The 19,606-nt window shown below is 37.8% G+C and overlaps 1 protein-coding gene across 2 annotated transcripts; it reads right to left on the bottom strand.

Annotated features, from left to right (window-relative positions):
- Window positions 1-2,123: 2,123 nt before the first annotated feature.
- Window positions 2,124-15,186, bottom strand: COMMD6 (COMM domain containing 6). 2 transcript variants are annotated; one of them, XM_027844523.1, is made up of 5 exons: window positions 14,867-14,912; window positions 14,761-14,772; window positions 13,962-14,002; window positions 3,491-3,643; window positions 2,124-2,276 (listed from the first exon to the last, which is right to left on the bottom strand). In XM_027844523.1, exons 4-5 carry the CDS (start codon window positions 3,620-3,622, stop codon window positions 2,226-2,228), a joined length of 183 nt encoding a protein of 60 aa, XP_027700324.1. In that variant the 5' UTR covers window positions 3,623-3,643; window positions 13,962-14,002; window positions 14,761-14,772; window positions 14,867-14,912; the 3' UTR covers window positions 2,124-2,225. The 2 variants fall into 2 exon arrangements, with proteins under 2 accessions (XP_027700324.1, XP_027700323.1); XM_027844522.1 differs by lacking the exon at window positions 13,962-14,002 and having other exon boundaries at window positions 14,867-15,186.
- Window positions 15,187-19,606: the final 4,420 nt, after the last annotated feature.

Below are 19,606 nucleotides of genomic sequence, written 5' to 3'. Positions count from 1 at the left end.
TTATGACTATGTAAGTTTTTAAGAGTGACAGATAAAACACACAAAAAACTTACTCAATGATGGCATTTGTCTTAGATGAGATATAATTTTTGGCCATAGTTTTCTTGGTCAAATCTTTTAATTTCCAAATTTCTTAATTAATACCAGTTGGTAAATTTTGGTAGTGTAGCAGCATGGAGACTAATGTTCAAAGTTGGTTTTGAAACTGCATTCTGGTAGTTATTACAATTCATTCTTGCATCAAGTTACTCCCTGCTACTCCTACTGAAACACTCTAGGCCAGGCCCTCGTTATCCTTTGCTTGGACTGATGTAACAGTCTCCTAAATGCTCTCCCTGTCTCTAGTCTCTTCCATATTCAACCCACTATATTTCTGCCAAAGAAACAGTTCTTGATTCAGTCATCTGATGATTCAAATGATTCTAATGCACAAGTCTGATTACATCATTCCCTTGTTCAAAAATCTAAAAGGCTTCTCATTGACTACCAAATAAAATACAAACAGCTTAGCTTGGCATTAAGTTCTTCTGCAATTCAATCTGTTTCTAGTAGTATTTTGCCCTATTTGCCTACACATACTCTAAGTTCCACTTAAACTGGAATTATTTACAATTTCCAAACTTGGCTTCTCCTATCTCAGCATACTTGCATACACCATTCTCAGGTGCCCAAAATGGATTCCTCCCCCCACAAACTGCTATTTATTTAAATTATTGTTGTCCTTCAAGACTGAACTCAAATGTCATCAATTCCACGGATGTGACAAATGTGGAGGTAGAACTGGCAAAATGGCATCTGATTGGATTCCATGAGGGGTCACTTTTCAGGTGGTAGGACCAAGTATTTTGCCACCAACTAAATGCAAAGATAATTTCATTAAGACAGTTTCATCAAAAGACACAGCTTTTTTTGGTCAGGTCTCTAAATTTCAAATGTTTTCAAATCTGTGGCACAAAATGTTTTCCATGCTATTACCTGAAAACAGAATGATCCATCCATGCTCCTTTTTGAAAACACTGACAGATTTGAAGTTTTGGTTCATAGAAATAAATGTGGGTTCTTTGCTTTCTCTATCACATAAAGTTTAAGTTTAGAAAAACTGTTCATTGACATAACAAGAGTAATTCAGGTTTTCCGATGACTATAAAATTTTAGAGGTAGAAGGGAACTCAGAGATTTGGTCGAACCCTTTCATTTTACAAGTAAGGAAATATAACAGAGATCAAACAGCTTAAACTAAGAAGTAACTTAGTGGCAGAATGGAGACCAAAGTCCAAGTCTCCTAACTCTCGGTTCACATATCTTCCTGGTATATAGACTATAGTAATGTAGTCCAGTGCAAAGAATCCTGGATTTAGAGTCAGAGGACCTGGGTTCAAATTTGGCCCTCTCACTTCCTATCAATATGACTCCAGGCAAATTACAAACTCTCTGGGCCTCAAATGGGGGACTGGCTGACCCACAGAGTCCCTTCTATTTCTAAAATCTATAATCCTATCATTAAGGCATAAGGAAATATTTGTAAGCATTTTGAACACAAATACCCTTGCTAGGTAACACTTCCAAAACAATACCATTTCTTAACCATGAAATCTTGCACAGATACTTCCTGAAATTTGCTATAAAATTCACTGATAGTTATTTCTGCGTAACTTCTCAATGCCGTATCTTTGCTCAAATCATATTAGTTAGTAAGATAACGCATTAAAATTTTTTTTCTAACTCCAAGGCAAAGAAGTCAGAATGTGTTTGCACAGATTGGTCGAGATAGGAGTCCATCTTCTCTCTGCTTGTGTCACCACCCAAGGTTAGTTCTATCCAGTGTCTAATATGTGAATAGCTTTATAGATTTATATTTTGATCAAGCTACTTTTTGAACCTGAACTTCTTAAGTTATTTTTTTCTATCCTCTCTTATACATCAACTGTTTCACTAATCCTACAAATTACTGCATGTTCTTTTGAACTTCCTTATTTAAGCTTTTTTGTTTCATCAAGCTTATTTGTAACTGTCAATACCACATTTATTTAGATGATACGAGATTCTGGGGCAGTGTAACACATGAATAAAGACCCAAAACACTGTACTATCTCATCCTATGAAAATGACAAAGAAATTATATCTTCATTTAACAAATAGCATTTAATCATTACACAATTGTATTTACATCAAGTGACATACATTATCTTACAAACGTTATATAGACTTGGCAACAAAGGCAGTTCTTACACAGTTTCCATAACAGCAGCCATTTCTTTGAACTGCTTGAAGAAATACTGGAAAGAAAAAAAAGAAAATAATGTTCAATCTATATTCATATTCAAGTTGTTTTGTCAAATGTAACTGGAGTTTGTTAAAATGTTGAGCTTCAATATGGATTTAAATTTACCTAACAATACATCATTAGGCTAAATCTGAAATTTAGGTAGGGAGTTTTGCTTGCCTAGATAGTTTGAGAACATGTTAAAATTATGTTTTCTGAAGATATTTGACCTAAACTTGAATTTAAGGATATACAAAAGTGCATTTTACTATTTCAATTCAAGGATTAGTCCTTTTATAAGAGGTCAGTATTAATAATATATTTTTGACTAGAATTTTTTTGTTTTGAAATGGAACTCTAAGACAAAACTATACCATTAAAAATGTGGTTTATACTAAGTAATTAAAGTGGCATTGGAGAGTATGTGAAAATTTGTTCTTGAAAATAAACCTTGGGAATAATTTTTCTTAATTTGGTTTGTAAAATAGCTACTTATTCTCCACTTGAGTGATTACAGTTGTTTTGCTTAGAATTCCTGACATATTTACAAAAATATAGACAATGTCAGCAAATGTTGCTGGGATATGATCTTTGCATTCACCAAATGGATTTTTAGAAATTTAAATCTTAAAGACCAGTGGTAAATAAAAAAAGGAAGCCATCAAAGCAGTTAAATGTTGAGGGGTACTGGCTACAAACTCTTTTTGAAAGTGTGTCTCCAGATACAAAGAGAGCATTCACACAAGTATCTGGCTGATACAAAGCCACTCAGATTTTGATGTTTCAAATTGGCACAGGGCTCTGTCAGAAAAATGTTAAGTACAATTTGAGGCTAAGTTGAATTCTGCTTAGATTTCCTGCAGATAAGTCTAGGAGGAAAGTCAATCTTTGGTACATCTATACCCCTGTACAAAAAAAAGAATATTGGTTAAATATATCCATAAAAGATGAAAGCTTTTGAAATTCTGGCCAGATGTTAAAGTTCAATTAACACTGCTTTCATACAGGACATCGAAGCAAATGCATTTTGCCAAATCCCTAGATAAAAAATGTTTCTGATTCTGTGTATTAATAAATTAAAGATATTTCAATTAATACTTTAAAATAACATTTACATATTTTAAAATAAGGACAATGCTTCTTTTTTAATTTAAAAACAAAAAAACCCTGTGTTTTTAAAAAGCGACAATGTCCTAGAAGAAAATTCAAATTAATTCAGTGACAAACCTGAAATTGTGGAATTGTCATTTCAAAGGACTTGTTTGTAATCTGGCCTGACTGATCTGCCACTTTTAATGTCACTGCAACATAAGGAGACTTAAGAGATCTGCAACTGTCTGAGCTCACCGCCATACCCATTTTCCACTGAAGATCTAGAAGCTGTAACAAAAACAAGTACATAGCATCAACAAGACTGTTTTGAATACACAAAGCTGCTTAAATTCTGTTTCTCCCACACCAACTTTTGGTTTCAACTCAATATTTATATGAAGATAACATGGAAAAATTAGCCAATGAATAAACTTAACACTACATGACATAAACATTTATACTAAAGAATAATTCTCCCTTTTTGATCTAGGAAAAATTTCAAATTCAATTTATAAGCCCTCAAATGCAGAATTGTCACTTCAAAGAACTTACTCCTTATAAAGCTTTTTATCTCCTTAATTTAATGCAAAAGAGAATGGTGTTCAAATCAAACTAAACATCTAGAGAGAGGTGATGAAAAACGTAGGGAAGAATCATTGATATTTTTAGAGCTAGAAGGAACCTTAGTGGTTATCTAGCCCAATCCTTTCATTTTACAGTTGAGGATACTGAGTTCCCCAGAAGAGAAGTGACTTATCTAGGAGATGCAATGAGAAGTAGGAGAGCTGGGATTCTTTGACAACAATGTTGTCAAAATTACACAGAGCAACAGACACAGACACACAGACACACACACACACACACACACACACACATGCCTTTAGTCAATGGATTAGTAACTGAGGTGGAAGAAAGGAATAGCCTTGCCACTTTCCCTAATGTGAGCTTCAATTTTGCTTATGCACTTGAGCCTAAGCACTTCCCTCCTCCCACTTAGGCCTTACAATGGGAAACAGCACAGATAGTTGTGAATCTCTCTTCATAGAGAAAGTCTCATTCTTCATCAAATTTCTATCAATAATAGTTCAACATTCCCATAGTTTAAAGCAGGCCAAGATAAACTATAGCTCTTATTCTTGGATCTGTCCAGACAGGCTTTATGTGACTGAGGCAAATAGCTTTGCTTCTTGATAGATAAGCACTATTTCTGCATAAAAGGAAGGAGAAGTCCTTTTCTAAGAAGAAATGTATGGGAAGATTCAATCCAGCAGCTGCCCCTGCTTGTCTCTGGGACAATTTGGGTCAAAGCTACTGCTGAAGTCTTGGATCCTACTCCAACTCTACTCATTGGGATTTATGCGAACTTAAAAAAAAAAAATTAGAGGTGTCACACTCATTGGAACAATGATCATACTGTCATCCTCAAGTACTAAACTAAGAAAGCACAGTATCTAGAATTATATTTTCCTGTTACATCTGCAGCTATATCTTACCTCAATTACAACATTTTAAGCTCCATAAGGTCTGGCTCTGAGCGTCCACAGCACCCTGCATAACACCTTGCACATAGAAAGCAGATGTTCGCTAAATATTTGTTGCATGAACTGGCACCACAGGTGAGCTGTGGTGGTTGCTGACAATGTTGACACCAAAAGTTTAGGGATAGTCTCCTGAACATTTGATTCAATTAACATTTCAACTATTAAGTTCATGGCACTGGAGATTAAAAAAATATGGGACTTATGCTCTGTACTCAATAAGCTTATCTTTTAATAAGAAAAAGGACAATTAACTATAGTATTAAAGCTATCCAACAGGCATTTAGATATAGCACTAGAACTACTGATAGAAATTGAGGATAGGAAGTCATCTGCAAATAGATGATAATTGAAACAACAGGAATGGATGAGATCCCCAAAGGATAAAGTGTAGAAAAAGGAGAAACAGATTTAAGAGAGACCTTTAGAGAATGTCCACTACATTGAAGGGTGGGAAAAAGATGAAGAGCTAGGAAAAAAAAAAAGATAAAGAAGGAACAGTCATTGGGAAAAATTCTAAGAGTACAATGTCACGGAAAACAGATATGACTATCTTCTACAGTGTCAAATGCTACAGAGATCATGGAAGATGAAGACACAAGAAGAAGTCACTGGATTTGGTGATAAGGATGGCAGCAGTTTTCTTGGAGGAAGCAGATTCTCTTTTATTAGCTTATGTCATAGGGCTCTAGAGTTATAAGTGGACTTTAGAAACACCCTCAAATGAGGATGAGGAAATAGTCCCAGATAGGTGACGTGACTTTCCCAGTTATTTAGTGGATTCTGCTAACCAAAGCAATGTTTACTGATCACCTACTATAGAGAAGACAGAGTGCTAAGCACCACGGGTGAGAAAAGTTTAAGATGGGTCTTCTTCCCTCCCCTCTCAAAGGCACTTATGATGTAATTAATATAATACATCAAAAATATATACAATGTGAAAAGTAGCAAATTAGAAATACAGATAATGAATTCTATAGAATAACAGATGCAGATCTGGAACAGAACGTAAGAGGCCATCTAATCAAATTCTCTCATTTTACAGATGAGGAAACTGAGGCCCCCGTGAATTTAAGTGACTTGCCCAAGGTCATAAAGGTACTCTCAGAGGTGAGATTTTAACCCATTTTCTTGGACTCCATAGTCAGTGGCTTTTCCTTTATACCACAATGCTACCAACAGTTTAGAGAAGAGATCAGTATGGGGTAAGTAGTTAGGGAAAAGCTTCATGAAGTGAGACTTGAGCTGGATCTTGAAAAACTGATATAATTCAAATACAGAAAGGAAGTAGGAGGCTATTCCAAGGGTATATATGGTAATAGACTGAGATGTGGATAGGGGTAAGTAAAAGCATGGAGGTATCAATGTTTAAAGCATATTGGCAGGCCTTAGAATAAACAGACTAGTCTTCCTTACATGGAGAATTTATTTACGTATAAGGTTGAAAAGTAGACTGCATTTTGAGCCCACAGCCTTACAACTGTGGTTAAATTAGGAGGAGACACAGTAGCCCTCAACTTGACTATACCAACAAGTCAGTGCAGGAGCTCAGGTAGGGTTAGGAAATTGTGGTGTTCTTGGAACACAGATTGAATCAGACCAGTGTCTCCCTGCCATTTCCTGTATCTTGACCCCTGATCTAGTAATGATTTCCTGGGATGAACTTTTACCTCTTCAAATAGATTTCTATACACTTTCATCGTTGATATGTTTGAGTCCTTCCCCAGCTGGGATACAAGTTGGGGCCATATTGTGAAGCACCTTAAATGCCATTCTAAGAAGCTTTATCACCATCTGGCAATAGAGACACATTGAACTGGACAAAAATGAACTAGGTTTTTGAACCGGGGAACGACATTATGAAATCAGTGTTTGGGGAAAATTAACTTGGTAGCAATATACAAGACAAAAATAATAGTTAACATTTATATAGCATGAGTTTAAGGTTTGTAAAGTACTTTATTAATGAACATAATGGAGAAAGATATGACTTGAGACATGAAGACCGGTTAGAAGACTATGCTAATAGTCCTGACTTCAGGTAATAAGGGCTGAACTAGGGTATGGACGGGAAAATGACTGATGTCAAAGGTTATACAATCAAGATGGGAGATTTAGAGTTGGAAGAAACTTTAGGTCATCTAGTGTAACCCTTTCATCTTACAAACAGGGAAACTGAGGTTCAGAGATGTTAAATAACAAATCAAAGATCACAGAAGCAGTAAGTGGTATGACCAGAATTTGAACCCAGATCCTGACTCCACAAATAACACTTCCTACTTTATTATTCTGTCTCTAAAGTCACATGGATGGTAAGTTAACTGGATGGATCAACAGTTCACATTACACACCAAGATATCAGCTCCAAGTGGATATATGACCTAGATTTAAAGGAAGCATTACAGACAAATTAGAAGAATAAGGAAGAAATTCCCTTTCAGAACTATGAATAGGAAAAGAGTCATGAAGAAACAAGTGATACGATCATGGAAGGTGAAAAAGACAATTTTGACTATATAAAATTTTTTTCCAAATTGAATGCAATAAAAATTAGAAGTAAAACATGTAACTGGGAAAAAATATTTGTAACAAGTTTTTCTGATAAAGGTCTCATTTCTAAGATATAAAAGGAATTGATTTAAATGTATAAACCTAAGAGACATTCCCCAACAGATAAATGATCAAAGGATATGAATAGGTACTTTCAGAGGAAGATATCCAACCTATGAACAATCACATTAAAAATGCTCTAAATCACTAACAAATATATGAATATTAAAGCAACTGTGAAGGTCCACAATAACAAAGGTGACAGAAAAAAAAATGACAAATATTGGAGGGGCTGTGGGAAGGTGGGTACCTCATGACCTGTTAGTATAGCTTGTAAATTGGTCCAACCATTCTGGAATGCAATTGGGAACTACGTCTACAGTCAGCAAACTGGGTATTCCCTATCTAGCAATCTTATATCCCTAAGAATCAAAGAAAAAGGAAAAGGATATATATGTACAAAATTATTCACAGAAACTCTTTTGTGATAGCCCCAAACTGCAAACTGAGGGAGTATACTTCTTTTGGGGAATGTCTAAACAAATTGTGGTGTATTAATATAATGGGATATCATTGTGCCATAAGAAATTACAAAACAGACAATTTCAGAGGAAATTTGAGAAAACTTTTATTAACTGATACATAGCAAAGTGAGCAAAACTAGAAAAATTTATAAAATGATAACACTGTAGAGAAAAATAGCTTTGAAAGACTTTAGAATTGTGATTAAGGTAGTAAGTCACAAGTCCAAAAGAATGATGAAACAAGCCAGAGGTGAGAAACTTAAAATGCAGAAATGTGTGTGTACATACATATATATATATATACACACACACACATAGATGTATACACATATATATGCATATGTATATTTTTAGACATGATTAATGTGGGAATTTGTTTTGCCAGACTATATAGATATATAGTAAAGGGTTTGGTTTTCATTTTTAAAAAAAACACTCTATTAGAGGGCAGGGTAGCAGTGAGAGGGACAGATTTGTTTTTAAAAACTACTGTTATTTGAAAATAACAATAATAAACTATTTTTTTTTAAAGTTAACTGCCCCTTAGGTAGGCACTCCATTGAAAAATCATCCCAGGACTGTCAGCAGTCACATGTCTGGCTCCTCCTGTAGATTTATATTGAATAAGTGGGTTATTTAAATCACATTTCTGCTGCTAAGCATGATGAGACAAAATTATCCTATTTACAATCAAAGGCTTTATAGAGTAAGAAGGACAGGCTGTAGCCAAAACAACAGGAAAAGCAGATGCCTCATTTACCCAATAAATTCTCCAGACAGCAGTGGAAGGAGAAAAGATAGCTTTACTGAGTGACACAACCAATACTAGCAGCTGCCCACAAACCCATTTTCAGAAATACTAGCCCACTAAATTATATCTGAATTTATTATATCTGAATAAATTATATCAGAAATTATTCCTAATTCAATTTTTGCTGGAAGTTTGCTGAAAACAAACCCTACAGTATTTTAAAACAGATGATATCACACATTAATATAATCAAATATTACTGTGCTATATGGAATCATGAATATGTTATCCTCAGGGGAAACTTAGACTTTGCCCCTGGAAAAACTCTCGACTTTGACAAGTCAGCTTTCAACTTATCTTCCTGGGACCTCAAGGCTGTTCTTAATTACTTCCCTACCTTCTACTCCCTTCATCCAGAATCCATTTATGTGTTGTCTTCTCCCATTAAAATGTGTCTTGAGGGCAGAAGTTGTAATTTTTAACTTGTTTGTATTCTCAGTGCTTAGCACAGTTTCTGGCAGATAGTAAGTACTTAACATATGCTCTATCAATTAATCGATTTACACTCTGTATTCAGAGAATACAGAGAAGTGAGGGATGACATGAACTGATGCAAAGAACCAGGAAAACAATAATCAGGAAGGCCTGAGAGGAAAGAGTATTAACTACTTGAGCAATACAGGGAAAAATTTACTTCTGAAGTATACTTCTATATACAAGACAACATGTCCATAGTGAAAGAGAACCTTTATTGGGTTCTCCCTCATGTCCACTTTCTTTCTCCTCTCTAATGTACTCTGAGAAACTGGAAAAGATAATGAAAAACAAACAAAAAAGAGCCCAAAAGACAAAAAATACTCTTCATCTTAGTAGCTTCATATTTTTTCCAGTTTTAGAAAAGTAGGCTATAGATAGAAGAATATCAAGTGAGGAATCTCTTGTAATCCTAGAAAAAAGGAATAATTTTTTTTAAAAAAAAAGTCAGATACAAGTTGCAGTTTTTGCATTAGGCTCCCCTAATATTGGCTTCTGTGTAACTTGTACGGTTCTTTTCAGATAAAAAAATGGACAGGTAGTAGGAAAACAGGAACAGCAATGCACAAGGAATGAAAAAATCTAGGTTTTAGTTCTGATTTCATGAAGCATTGGTGGGGCACAGAAAAAACTGTACCAATACCAGATTTGATCCTCTCCCACCAACCTTGGGAATCTGTGTTCATCAGCAGCTTAGGCAGAAACTGCCTTAGCAGGAGGAATTTGAGGGCACATGGATGATGCACAAGCAATTGGAAGACATCACTCAAAGATGTTTTTGTAAAGGGGCTGAGTATTTCAATGTTGATATCCAAAATCTGAAGCTTCAAAAGCAGAAATATGTCTGCCATACATGATCTAAGTGCTATGTAGTTTTTGGAAGAATTTGAAGACATATTCATGATTCAACAATGGTAAAAAGAACAAGTTCTTTTTTGCATTCAACTTGGAACTCTGGGGATATTAACTGTACACAAAAATGAAAGATCCATTTATTTAACAACCTTATTATATTACATGATCTCTGGAAATTTTATAATATTAAAAACATAAGCTGTGAACTACAGAAGTTTCAAAACCACAAATGGGAAAGGGAAGGGAATAAGCATTTATATAGCACCTATTATGTGCGAGGCACTGTGCTAAGCACTTTATAAATATTATCTTATTTGATAAATACAACCAAACAAAAGATTATTGAGTTATATAACTGGTGTTAGCTCTGATAACACTATTTTATAACTTGTGGAAATGGTTAGTGGCATTTCAAGAAAGTGACTATTACTCTTGTAATCATGTACCATCAAGTACAAGCTACCACTTCTTCAATGATTACAGACAGATTTAAACCAGTACTGCACAAACTGGAAAGGGTAAACGAGTATTAGACAAAATTCAAAAGACATATAGTTAGATGGAGGTATTATAATAGAAAGAACACTTAATTTAGAGTCAGATGACCTGGGTTTGATTAAATCCCAGGTATGTAACCATAAGCAACTTATTTTCCTTGAGTCAGTTTTCTAATCTCAAAAACAGGACCAATACTTACACTACACCTAACTCACAGGATCGTTGCAAGTAAAGCAGTCTGTAAACTTTAAAGCACCACAGAAGTGGGAATTACTATTATAATAAGGACTCAGTCAACTTTTCTACAACCAATATTTACCTATGGAAACGTGTTTGATAAATGGGACAGAGTAAGCTATTTGCCTAAAGCTATTCTATTACCTAAGGAAAGCTGCATAGTACAGTTGGAATGGGCTCTGGACCAAGAGACTAAAAACCCAAGTCCTCCTCGGCTCTGGACCAAGAGACTAAAAACCCAGGTCCTCCTCATAACTTTGCAACTAATGATGCAGCAGTAATTGACAAATAGTCAAGAGAGGTGTACAGTAACATCAGCCACAGAAATATGAATTTGGTACCATCTTTGGCAAGCATTCCAGAAATTTATTGGACATGAATATAACCTTTAAGACTCTGCAACAAAATAAAAAATGTAACTGATTAGAAAAATAAAATTTGTAGCCTCTTCTAAAGTGCTATTCAGATACCTTACTGTAACATGGAAGTGACTTTTAATTTTTTAAAGCTATGTCAGTAAAGTACAAGTTCTGGGAAGTCCTACCAATCTAGAAAGACTCTGAGTACTGACGGGCCCTGGGCTAGGCTTCATATCTGTTGTTACTCAAGAAACTGTCTAGCTAATTTTGGAAAGACTCACCACCAGGAAAGTTAATCAGCATATAAGGTAGTTTTTAGGGGGTACAGAAACTCCCCCAGATTATCTTCTAAAGCTGGAGTGGCTTTGATATGTATCAGTAAAAGGAGTATCCATAGAGAACTTAGGGATGGAAAGGACCTCAAAAGTCAGATAGCCTAACTCATTCCTGAACAGGAATTCCATCTACAAGTGCTCATTCAGCCTTAACTTGCAAGCATCCTCAAGTGGCCCATTCCACAGAAGAAATCATAAATCTCTAAAACAAAACACTCATTTTCACAACAGAAAAATCATGAAAATTAATTTGTAATGCAAATGCTTATTATCTTATAATCTTGCCAAAATACCAGTACTGCTTCCATTTTATGAACCTAATCAAATCAATTATTAGTATAATTACTTATTTACTAATCTAAATTTAGATATTGCTGTAATGTTTACAAAGCACTTTTCTGCAAGTATTATTATTGCCATTTTATAAATGGAGAGACTGAAGTACAGAGAGGATAAATGTAGGATTATTGGGGGCAGAGATGATTTCATTTTTTATCTTTGTATCCCCAGAACCTTGCAGTGCTTGGCACATGGTAGGTAACTGATAAATGTTTATTGATTTGACTAAGTGAAAACTGCTACTACTAGGACTTAAAGTTAGCTCTTTTGACCCCCAAGAATAGTGCTCTTTTTTTTACTATTCTACACTGTTATTTTAAAACATATATCGTTAGAGGCTCAAGCTATATTTAGAAAAAATAATAAAATAATGAAAACAAGATGCTTAATAGTATTTAATAGCAATTATGTACTATCACAATATTAGTAAATGGATCTGGCTATTAAAGATGCTCTGCAAAATCACCTAGTTTTTCCATTGTCACAATAAGTGGCAGTTTTGACCACTGAAACAGTTATTTTAGAAGTAAATTTTCTCCTTCAGAAAGGATCTTAGAACCTAAAAACCTAATTTCTTCTCATTTTTAATCTAGAAGGGGGAAATGGTGTAAATAATGCATCTGACTTCAAAATATTATACAATTTTAAAAAATATAACAGATATGCTTAATATTTTGGGCAAACTGAATTTCCTCAGCATTCATTACCTGGGAAGCAAGTAATGAGTGATTGGAATGTGCTTCTGAAAGGAAGATTAACAAGAAATTAAAAAGTAGGTGTGAAAAAAAATGGAGAGTAGAATATCTATTAAATACATGCAAATTTCTGGATGCTTTCCAAATATAGTCAACCTTTGATTATTTCTTATGGCAAAGGGCACAACAATAGGGTAGAACAGTTGGCCAATTTTCCTGAGGTTCTTCTCATGACACAGGGCCCCCCAAAGAGCTAAAAGGCATCCCTGAGATCATCTTATCCAATGCCTTCATTTTATGGATGAAGAAACTAAGGTTCAGAATTGAAGTGATTTATTTGTGGTTCACACTGATAGTAGTAGAGCTGAGATTCAGTCTCCTTACTATAAACTCAGTGCTGGTAGATAAATAGGCCTCAAACATGTAGATACTGTAAGGAGTTTGGTATATTTTAATACTTTCATCATCTTCCTTTCACATTTGCCCTCAAAATGGGGTGCCTTCTTGTGAGTAGCTTCTGTGAATTTAGCCCAGGTTGGTCCTTCAGAGAACAGACATCATCTATTAGTAGGCTTGTAGCTGATGACTTCAAAGTTTGGCAGGACTTGCCAGAACTTATGAATTTATTTTCAGATGTGGTCTTCCAAGACAAAATAGGGTACATTACTATGTAAGAAAGAAGCCAACTGGGTTGTATGGAACTCTCAGTCTTACTAGGATGTGAGATAAGGACATCAAAGCATAAGAAAAATCACTTGTTCTGTTCCAAGTCTTGCTCTTATATAAGTCTCAGATTAAAATGAAACAATAGAGGTACAGAAAAAAACAAACAACTGTGCTCTGTTGACAGGAAGCAAGAAAAACTATCAACAAATAGTGGAAATTCTGCTAAATGGACAAGGAAAGACAAGTTACAAGTTACTTTCCAGTACCACATACTAAAAAAAGGTAATAATTTCTTCTTTTGTAAAAGACGGCAGCCGAGGGGTCAGCTAGGTGGCGCAGTGGATAGAGCACCGGCCCTGAATTCAGGAGGACCTGAGTTCAAATCCGGCCTCAGACCAAACACTTGACACTTACTGGCAGTGTGACCCTGGGCAAGTCACTTAACCCCAATTGCCTAAAACAAACAAACAAACAAAAAAAAAACAAAAAAGGCAGCTGAACTAGATGGTCGTCAAGGTTTCTTCCAGTTGTATATCCTGTTAGCCTAGGATCTGTGCACAGAAAATTAAAAGCCACCTAAGATCAAGACTCAAATGCTTAAAAAACCAAACACCCGTGTATGCCATTTTGAAGTTTAAAAAATAAATAATGCCAAGTATAAGATTATGACCATAGGACAAGTAATTCCAAAACATACCAGTACAAGGAAATAAAATTTGCATTACCTAGAGTATAGAGAGTTCAATTCTACTTCAGATTTCACATTCTGGAATACAACCAGTTATTAGAGATAGCTCAACAGTATTGAAGGAAGCATCCTACACTAAGAATGTGTGTGGGGGGGGATTTTAATCAGAGTGGAATTCTACGTGAACTTTAAGTTAGAGTGGTGAGGTTATGAATTGAGATGACAGAGACTAACTATTAAGGCAGGTACAAAGTGAAAAAAATATCACAGAGGTCTCTCACTGGCAGTCAATCAACAAGCATTCACTACGTGCTCTTATGTAGCAGACGCTGTGCCGAGCTCTTGGGATACAAAGAAAGACAAAAATAGAGTCCCTGCCCTCAAGGAGTGCATATTCCATTGGGGGAGACAATCATCCAAGACACACACAGAGTAGACGGAGGTGGGTTTCGGAGGGAAGGCCCTAGCAATTCGGTGGAGGTGCGGGTGAAAGTAGGAAAGACCTCCTGCATAAAGGTGGGTAGTGCAAGGGGATGTGAGCTAAGACTTGGAGGAAGCCCGAGCGGAGGTGAGAGGAGGGGTATGGGCACTGCTTGGGCAAAAGCACGGAGGCGGGAGATAAGGGTGCTGCGTGCCAAGAGCAGCAAGGTTAGGGAGCTGGGGGACAGGGGGCGGAGCGGGGTGGGGGCGTGGAGAGCGAGGCCTCAGACGAGAAGAGCTTGACCCCCAGTGGGGCAGAGACAGGGAGGAGAGAAGGCGGGACCACGCAAGGAAGCGCTGAAAAGGCGGGGCTATGAGGGGGACGGGCGAAGTGGGCGGGGCCAGAGACTACTCACCTGGTTAGTGACCTGCAAAGGAAACAAGAAATAGTTTAGAAATGATCAGTCCGGATTACAGAGCCGCCCCAACCCTCGCCCGGCCCCCTCCCAGCCCCGGCCTCACCTCGGATTTGGCCTCCTGCGGCGGCTGACACAATCCCTCCATAGTCAACCCAAGGAAACCCTGACAGCCCGTAGCCATTTCCGCTTCCGTCCCGGTTCCGGACGGATCCAAGGTGCGGGGGGAACGCGACGTTCCATGTCCGTGGAGCCCTATTTTTTCTCCTCAGCAAAATCGAGTACAAGAGAGACACTGAACATTTATTATATCTGTGTGAAAGAAAAAGACCGTCTTTCTTCCAGTAAAAGGAGAAAGAGGAGGCATTTGAATCGGGCCTCTCCCCCCCCTTCCTTATCTTAGCTTTCCATGCTTGAATTCTTCCTATTCCGGGGAAAGAAGGCTGATGTTGGGCATGCGCAGTTTGGAGAGCCTGTGCCTGACGACTTGGCCAGGGGCTGGGGCTTAGGTGGGGCTTAGCTGGCGCTGGCGGAGCTCTGCTGCCCCAGAGGCAGCTGCTCAAAGAGGGGGCTGATTTCCACGGCTTATCTCCCCATGCAGCCTGTGGCCCATGCCTAGTTCCATAGGGAACTATGGGAAAGAAGCAGCCTACTTTTTTGAAGTTAAATTTTCCAAGCTATTCACACTTTTAGACACCAGTGATTGGGTTCAGTGGATTTAGAGCTAAGAGAGACGTTAGAGATCATTTAGATAAAGTCCCACTGTTTATGGGAGAAGAAAGCCCAGAGGGGTGAATCAATTTGCCCGAAGTCAAACAGGTTGTAGGTAGCAGAGTGGAGATTTGAATCCAGAAACGGGGACAAACAGAATAGTTTGGGAGCTAACTTGCTCAGTGTATTCTGTAGTTAAGATAAAACAATATAACTAGTACTTATATTTTATTTATTCTACATTTAAATATATATGTAAAGTTTGCAAAGCACTTTACAAATGTTACCTCATTTTATCCTCACAACAACCAAGGGAGTTATCCATTATCCTCCATCATCCTTCAAAACCACATCCCCTCATCAATAGCCTCTGCCCTCTGTTTGGAGGGAACATTACAGGCACTGCAATGTTTATTGACTGAGTTAGGTGTTATTATTTCCAAAGGGAAGCAGAGAGAGATAAAGTAACTTGCCCAGGGTCATACAGCTAGTGTCCTAGGCTGTATTTGAATGTATGACTTCCTGACCCCCCAAGTCAAATGCTGCCATCCAGCTGCCTCCTCAAATTCTCCTGAATGGAGATCCCAGGTTACAGGTACAATCCTCATTTTCTGTTCTTCTTTGTATATGGAAATACTTATACTTCCTGGTGTTGGTCAAGTTTAAAATAGCAAGAAACCTATACAATTAATTTAAAAAATCCAAATTTGAACTCAGGTCTTTGGACTAAATTCAGCTGCTTACTTTACTGGATGGCACTATCTTGATAAGGGTTCTTAACCTTTTTTATATCAGACCCCTTTGGCAGTCTGATGAAACTCTTCTCAGAATAATGTTTTTAAATGCATAAAAAATAAATAAGATTACAAAAGAAACCAAATGTTAGTAAAGATAAACATGGGATTTTTTCCCCCTTTCATATCCACAAACCCTCTCCCTCCCCCTGGAATCTCTCTGTAGAGCCCAGGGGAAGAAATTCTGATCTAAATGTGCCATTAGCTCCTCAAACTCAGCATATCCAAAACTGAATTTGTCATCTTCCTCCTCCTAAACCTACTCCTCCAAGTTTCTTTATTTCTTTTGAGAGCACCACAATCCTTCCAGTTACTGAGGCTTGTAATCTGTCAACTCTGATTCTTCTCTCTCTCACTTACCCTAATATCTAATCTGTACAATTGATAGCTATAGACTGTTAATTCTATTTCCACAAATTCTTTCACAACTGTTCCCTACTTTGCATTAACACTTACTATCATAATACAAACCCTCATTGCCTATCCTGGGTGTCCCTTCTCATTACTTATTGTTTTATTTTGATTACTACCCACCTCAAGTTGGGGTGTGTGTGTGTGTGTGTGTGTGTGTGTGTGTGTGTGTGTGTGTGTGGTTTGTCCCTCATTCTCGAAGAGGACAATGACATCAGGAAGATGATGCCATGACTTGCAAATGAATTGGATTTAAGTGAGGGAGGGCTATGCAAAGACCCCAGCCTCATTTTCTCCCCTGCAGCCATCTGTAGGATATCAAAGCAGAGTTAGGCTCCATGCAGTAGCAACATCTATCGTGTTCATGCATAGCAGAGGAAGGCAGTGGCATAGCCGGCCCACGGCAAGGCTTTGCATGGGGGTTCAGAGTCACACCCAGGAAAGGGAGTGCATAATCACTCCTAATGCTCAACTCAAACATAGGGGGATAAGGCCAGGCTTCAACAGAGGCAGCATGATAGTGCGCAGGCTTATGGCAATACTATGCTCCCATAGGACAGTATAGTGGCAGTTGTCCTCCTCTGGCACAGGGAGGGTAATAATTGACCTTAGATGGGGGAGGGGAGGAACAAATCAAGGTTAGGAAAAATAGTAGGGATAAATTCAAGTACCAGCAATGGTGGCTGGCAGACAGAGACATGGACTGTGCTGTCTGATGGCAGCCCAGTGGCAAAAGAGAGGGCACTGGTATGAGCATTGGCAAAATGACAATCCCACTATGGCCCATTCCTTATTATAATCTAGAATCGATTGGCCCCTCCACGTTTCTGCCAGCACAACACCCGGTGATTATTGTATAACTCTTCCTTTAGGAGGGCTTGAAGGACCAAGGGGTGCTGTTATTGGCAGGAGTCTTGCTTTCTGGCAATGAGAAGGTGAAAATGCTTACTAAGCCCCAAAGAAGAAGGGTGGCAATCTCTCAGAGATCTCTCAAAAAGCTAAAATTTATATTCTCCCCTAGACCTTCCCACACATTCCCAGGCTACTTAATTGTTTGTTTGTTTTTTTTTCTGTTTCTGTTTATTTCTTATTTTCCTCCTTCAGTGCTTTCTGTATGAGGTTTTTTGAACATTGGAGGTGAGGGTCAGACACTTCAGGCATTGTGTTAAGATACAAAGAGACAAAAGATGAACCCTGCCTTCAAGAAGCTTACAATCTAACTGGGGAGATGTCAAGCAAACAAGTATATACAGACAAGCTATATACAGGATAAATAGCAAGTAATTAAAAGTGGGAAGGCTCTAGAATTAAGAGGAGTTAGGGAAGGCTCCCTGGAGAAGATGAGATTTTTACTGGGACTTGAAGGAAGCCAGGAAAGCCAGAAGGTGGATTTGAGGAGGGATAACATTCCAGGTATAGGAAACGTCCAAAAAAAATGCCAGAGCTGAGAGCATGTCTTGTTCATGGAACATCTAGGGTTGGGGGGGCGGGAAAATGTCACTTCATGAAAGAGCCCTAGGTGGGGAGTAAGGTTGGAAAGGTGGGGATAGGGATAGGGGTGGGGAGATAGTTTATGAAGGACTTTGAATGCCAGAGGATTTTGTATTTATCCTTGAGGTGATAAGGAGTTACTGGAATTTATTGAGTGGGGGTTGGAGAAGTGTGTGACAGGGTTGAGCCTCTACTTTAGAAAGATCACTTTACCAGCTAAAGAGGATGAATTGCAGTTGGGGGAGGCTTAAAGCAAGCAGGAAACCTCCCCCCCATCTCCCCTGCACCAGCAGGCTATTGTATAATAGCCTCAAACAGGTTGAGGTGAGGAGGAGGGCTTACACTTAGAGTGCTATCAGTGGTGGAGGAGAGAAGAGGAAATATCCAAGAAATATTAAAAGATGAAATTGATAGGCCTTGGCCAGATTGTATATGAAGCATGAGAGAGTGAGGAGTTGTAGGTGACACCTAAGTTGCAGACTGGGAAGATGGTGTTGTCCTCAATAGTAATAGGGAAGTTAGGTGGGGAAAGGTTAGGGTTGATGGGTAACAACCCCAGAGTCAATTTAGTGGTGGAAGGTCCTCTATAACAGTGGTACCAAACTCAAATAGAAACAGGTCCCTCAGACTAAAGATAGACTTAGAAAATCCCAAATTAACATCGTCTATGTTGTATTGTATTTTTGTTTATTTTGTTAAACATTTCCCAATTACATTTTAATCTAGCTCAGGGTAGTATTGAGGGCTGTATCTTCCTCTACTCTAGAAGATCATAAGGACTTTATCACCAAAGGGTGGATGGTGGTGGGAATAATGACCTAACCATTTCATCCATGGAAGTTAGGCCAAATTTTCCTTAAAAGGTATTGAAGCCATCCTGGAGACTTGATTGGGTCAGGCTGTTTGATCTCACTTCGTGGTCCCCTGAATACAAAACAGCCCCAAGGAACTCCAGCTGCTCTCAGATGCTTGACTAATGGAAAACAAGGGAGTGGGAGGTAATTCAGGTAAGGGAGCTTTGCCTTGCCAAATCACTGGAGGCATCCTTGACTTACAACCTTCTCCTGCTATTGTGAAGTAATTCTCCCTTTGTTAACTGTTGAATGATCTACAACTGTTTCATTTGGTTCCAATATTGAACCTCAACTACTAGGAGACTGACTTGAGTCAGGTCCATCCCTAAACACTTTCCTTCTCAAAAACTTTCAGCAGCTAACACAAAGTGAAGTGGGCACAACCAGGAGAACATTGTACACAGTATTAGCAACATTGTCTGATGATCAACTATGATTGACTTTGCTCTTCTCAGCAATACAACGATCCGAGACAAGTCAAAAGGACTTACGATGGAAAATGCTATTCACATCCAGAGAAAGAACTGGTATAACTGAATACAGATCGAAGCATACTATTTTCACTTTACTCTGTGTGTTTTTTTT

Source organism: Vombatus ursinus, unplaced genomic scaffold (genome assembly GCF_900497805.2).
Source record: "Vombatus ursinus unplaced genomic scaffold, bare-nosed wombat genome assembly UNPS02014942.1, whole genome shotgun sequence".
Taxonomy (NCBI): Eukaryota; Metazoa; Chordata; class Mammalia; order Diprotodontia; family Vombatidae; genus Vombatus; species Vombatus ursinus.
The sequence above is the reverse complement of the archived record's forward strand: the minus strand, read 5'-3'. Positions and strand labels throughout refer to the sequence as shown.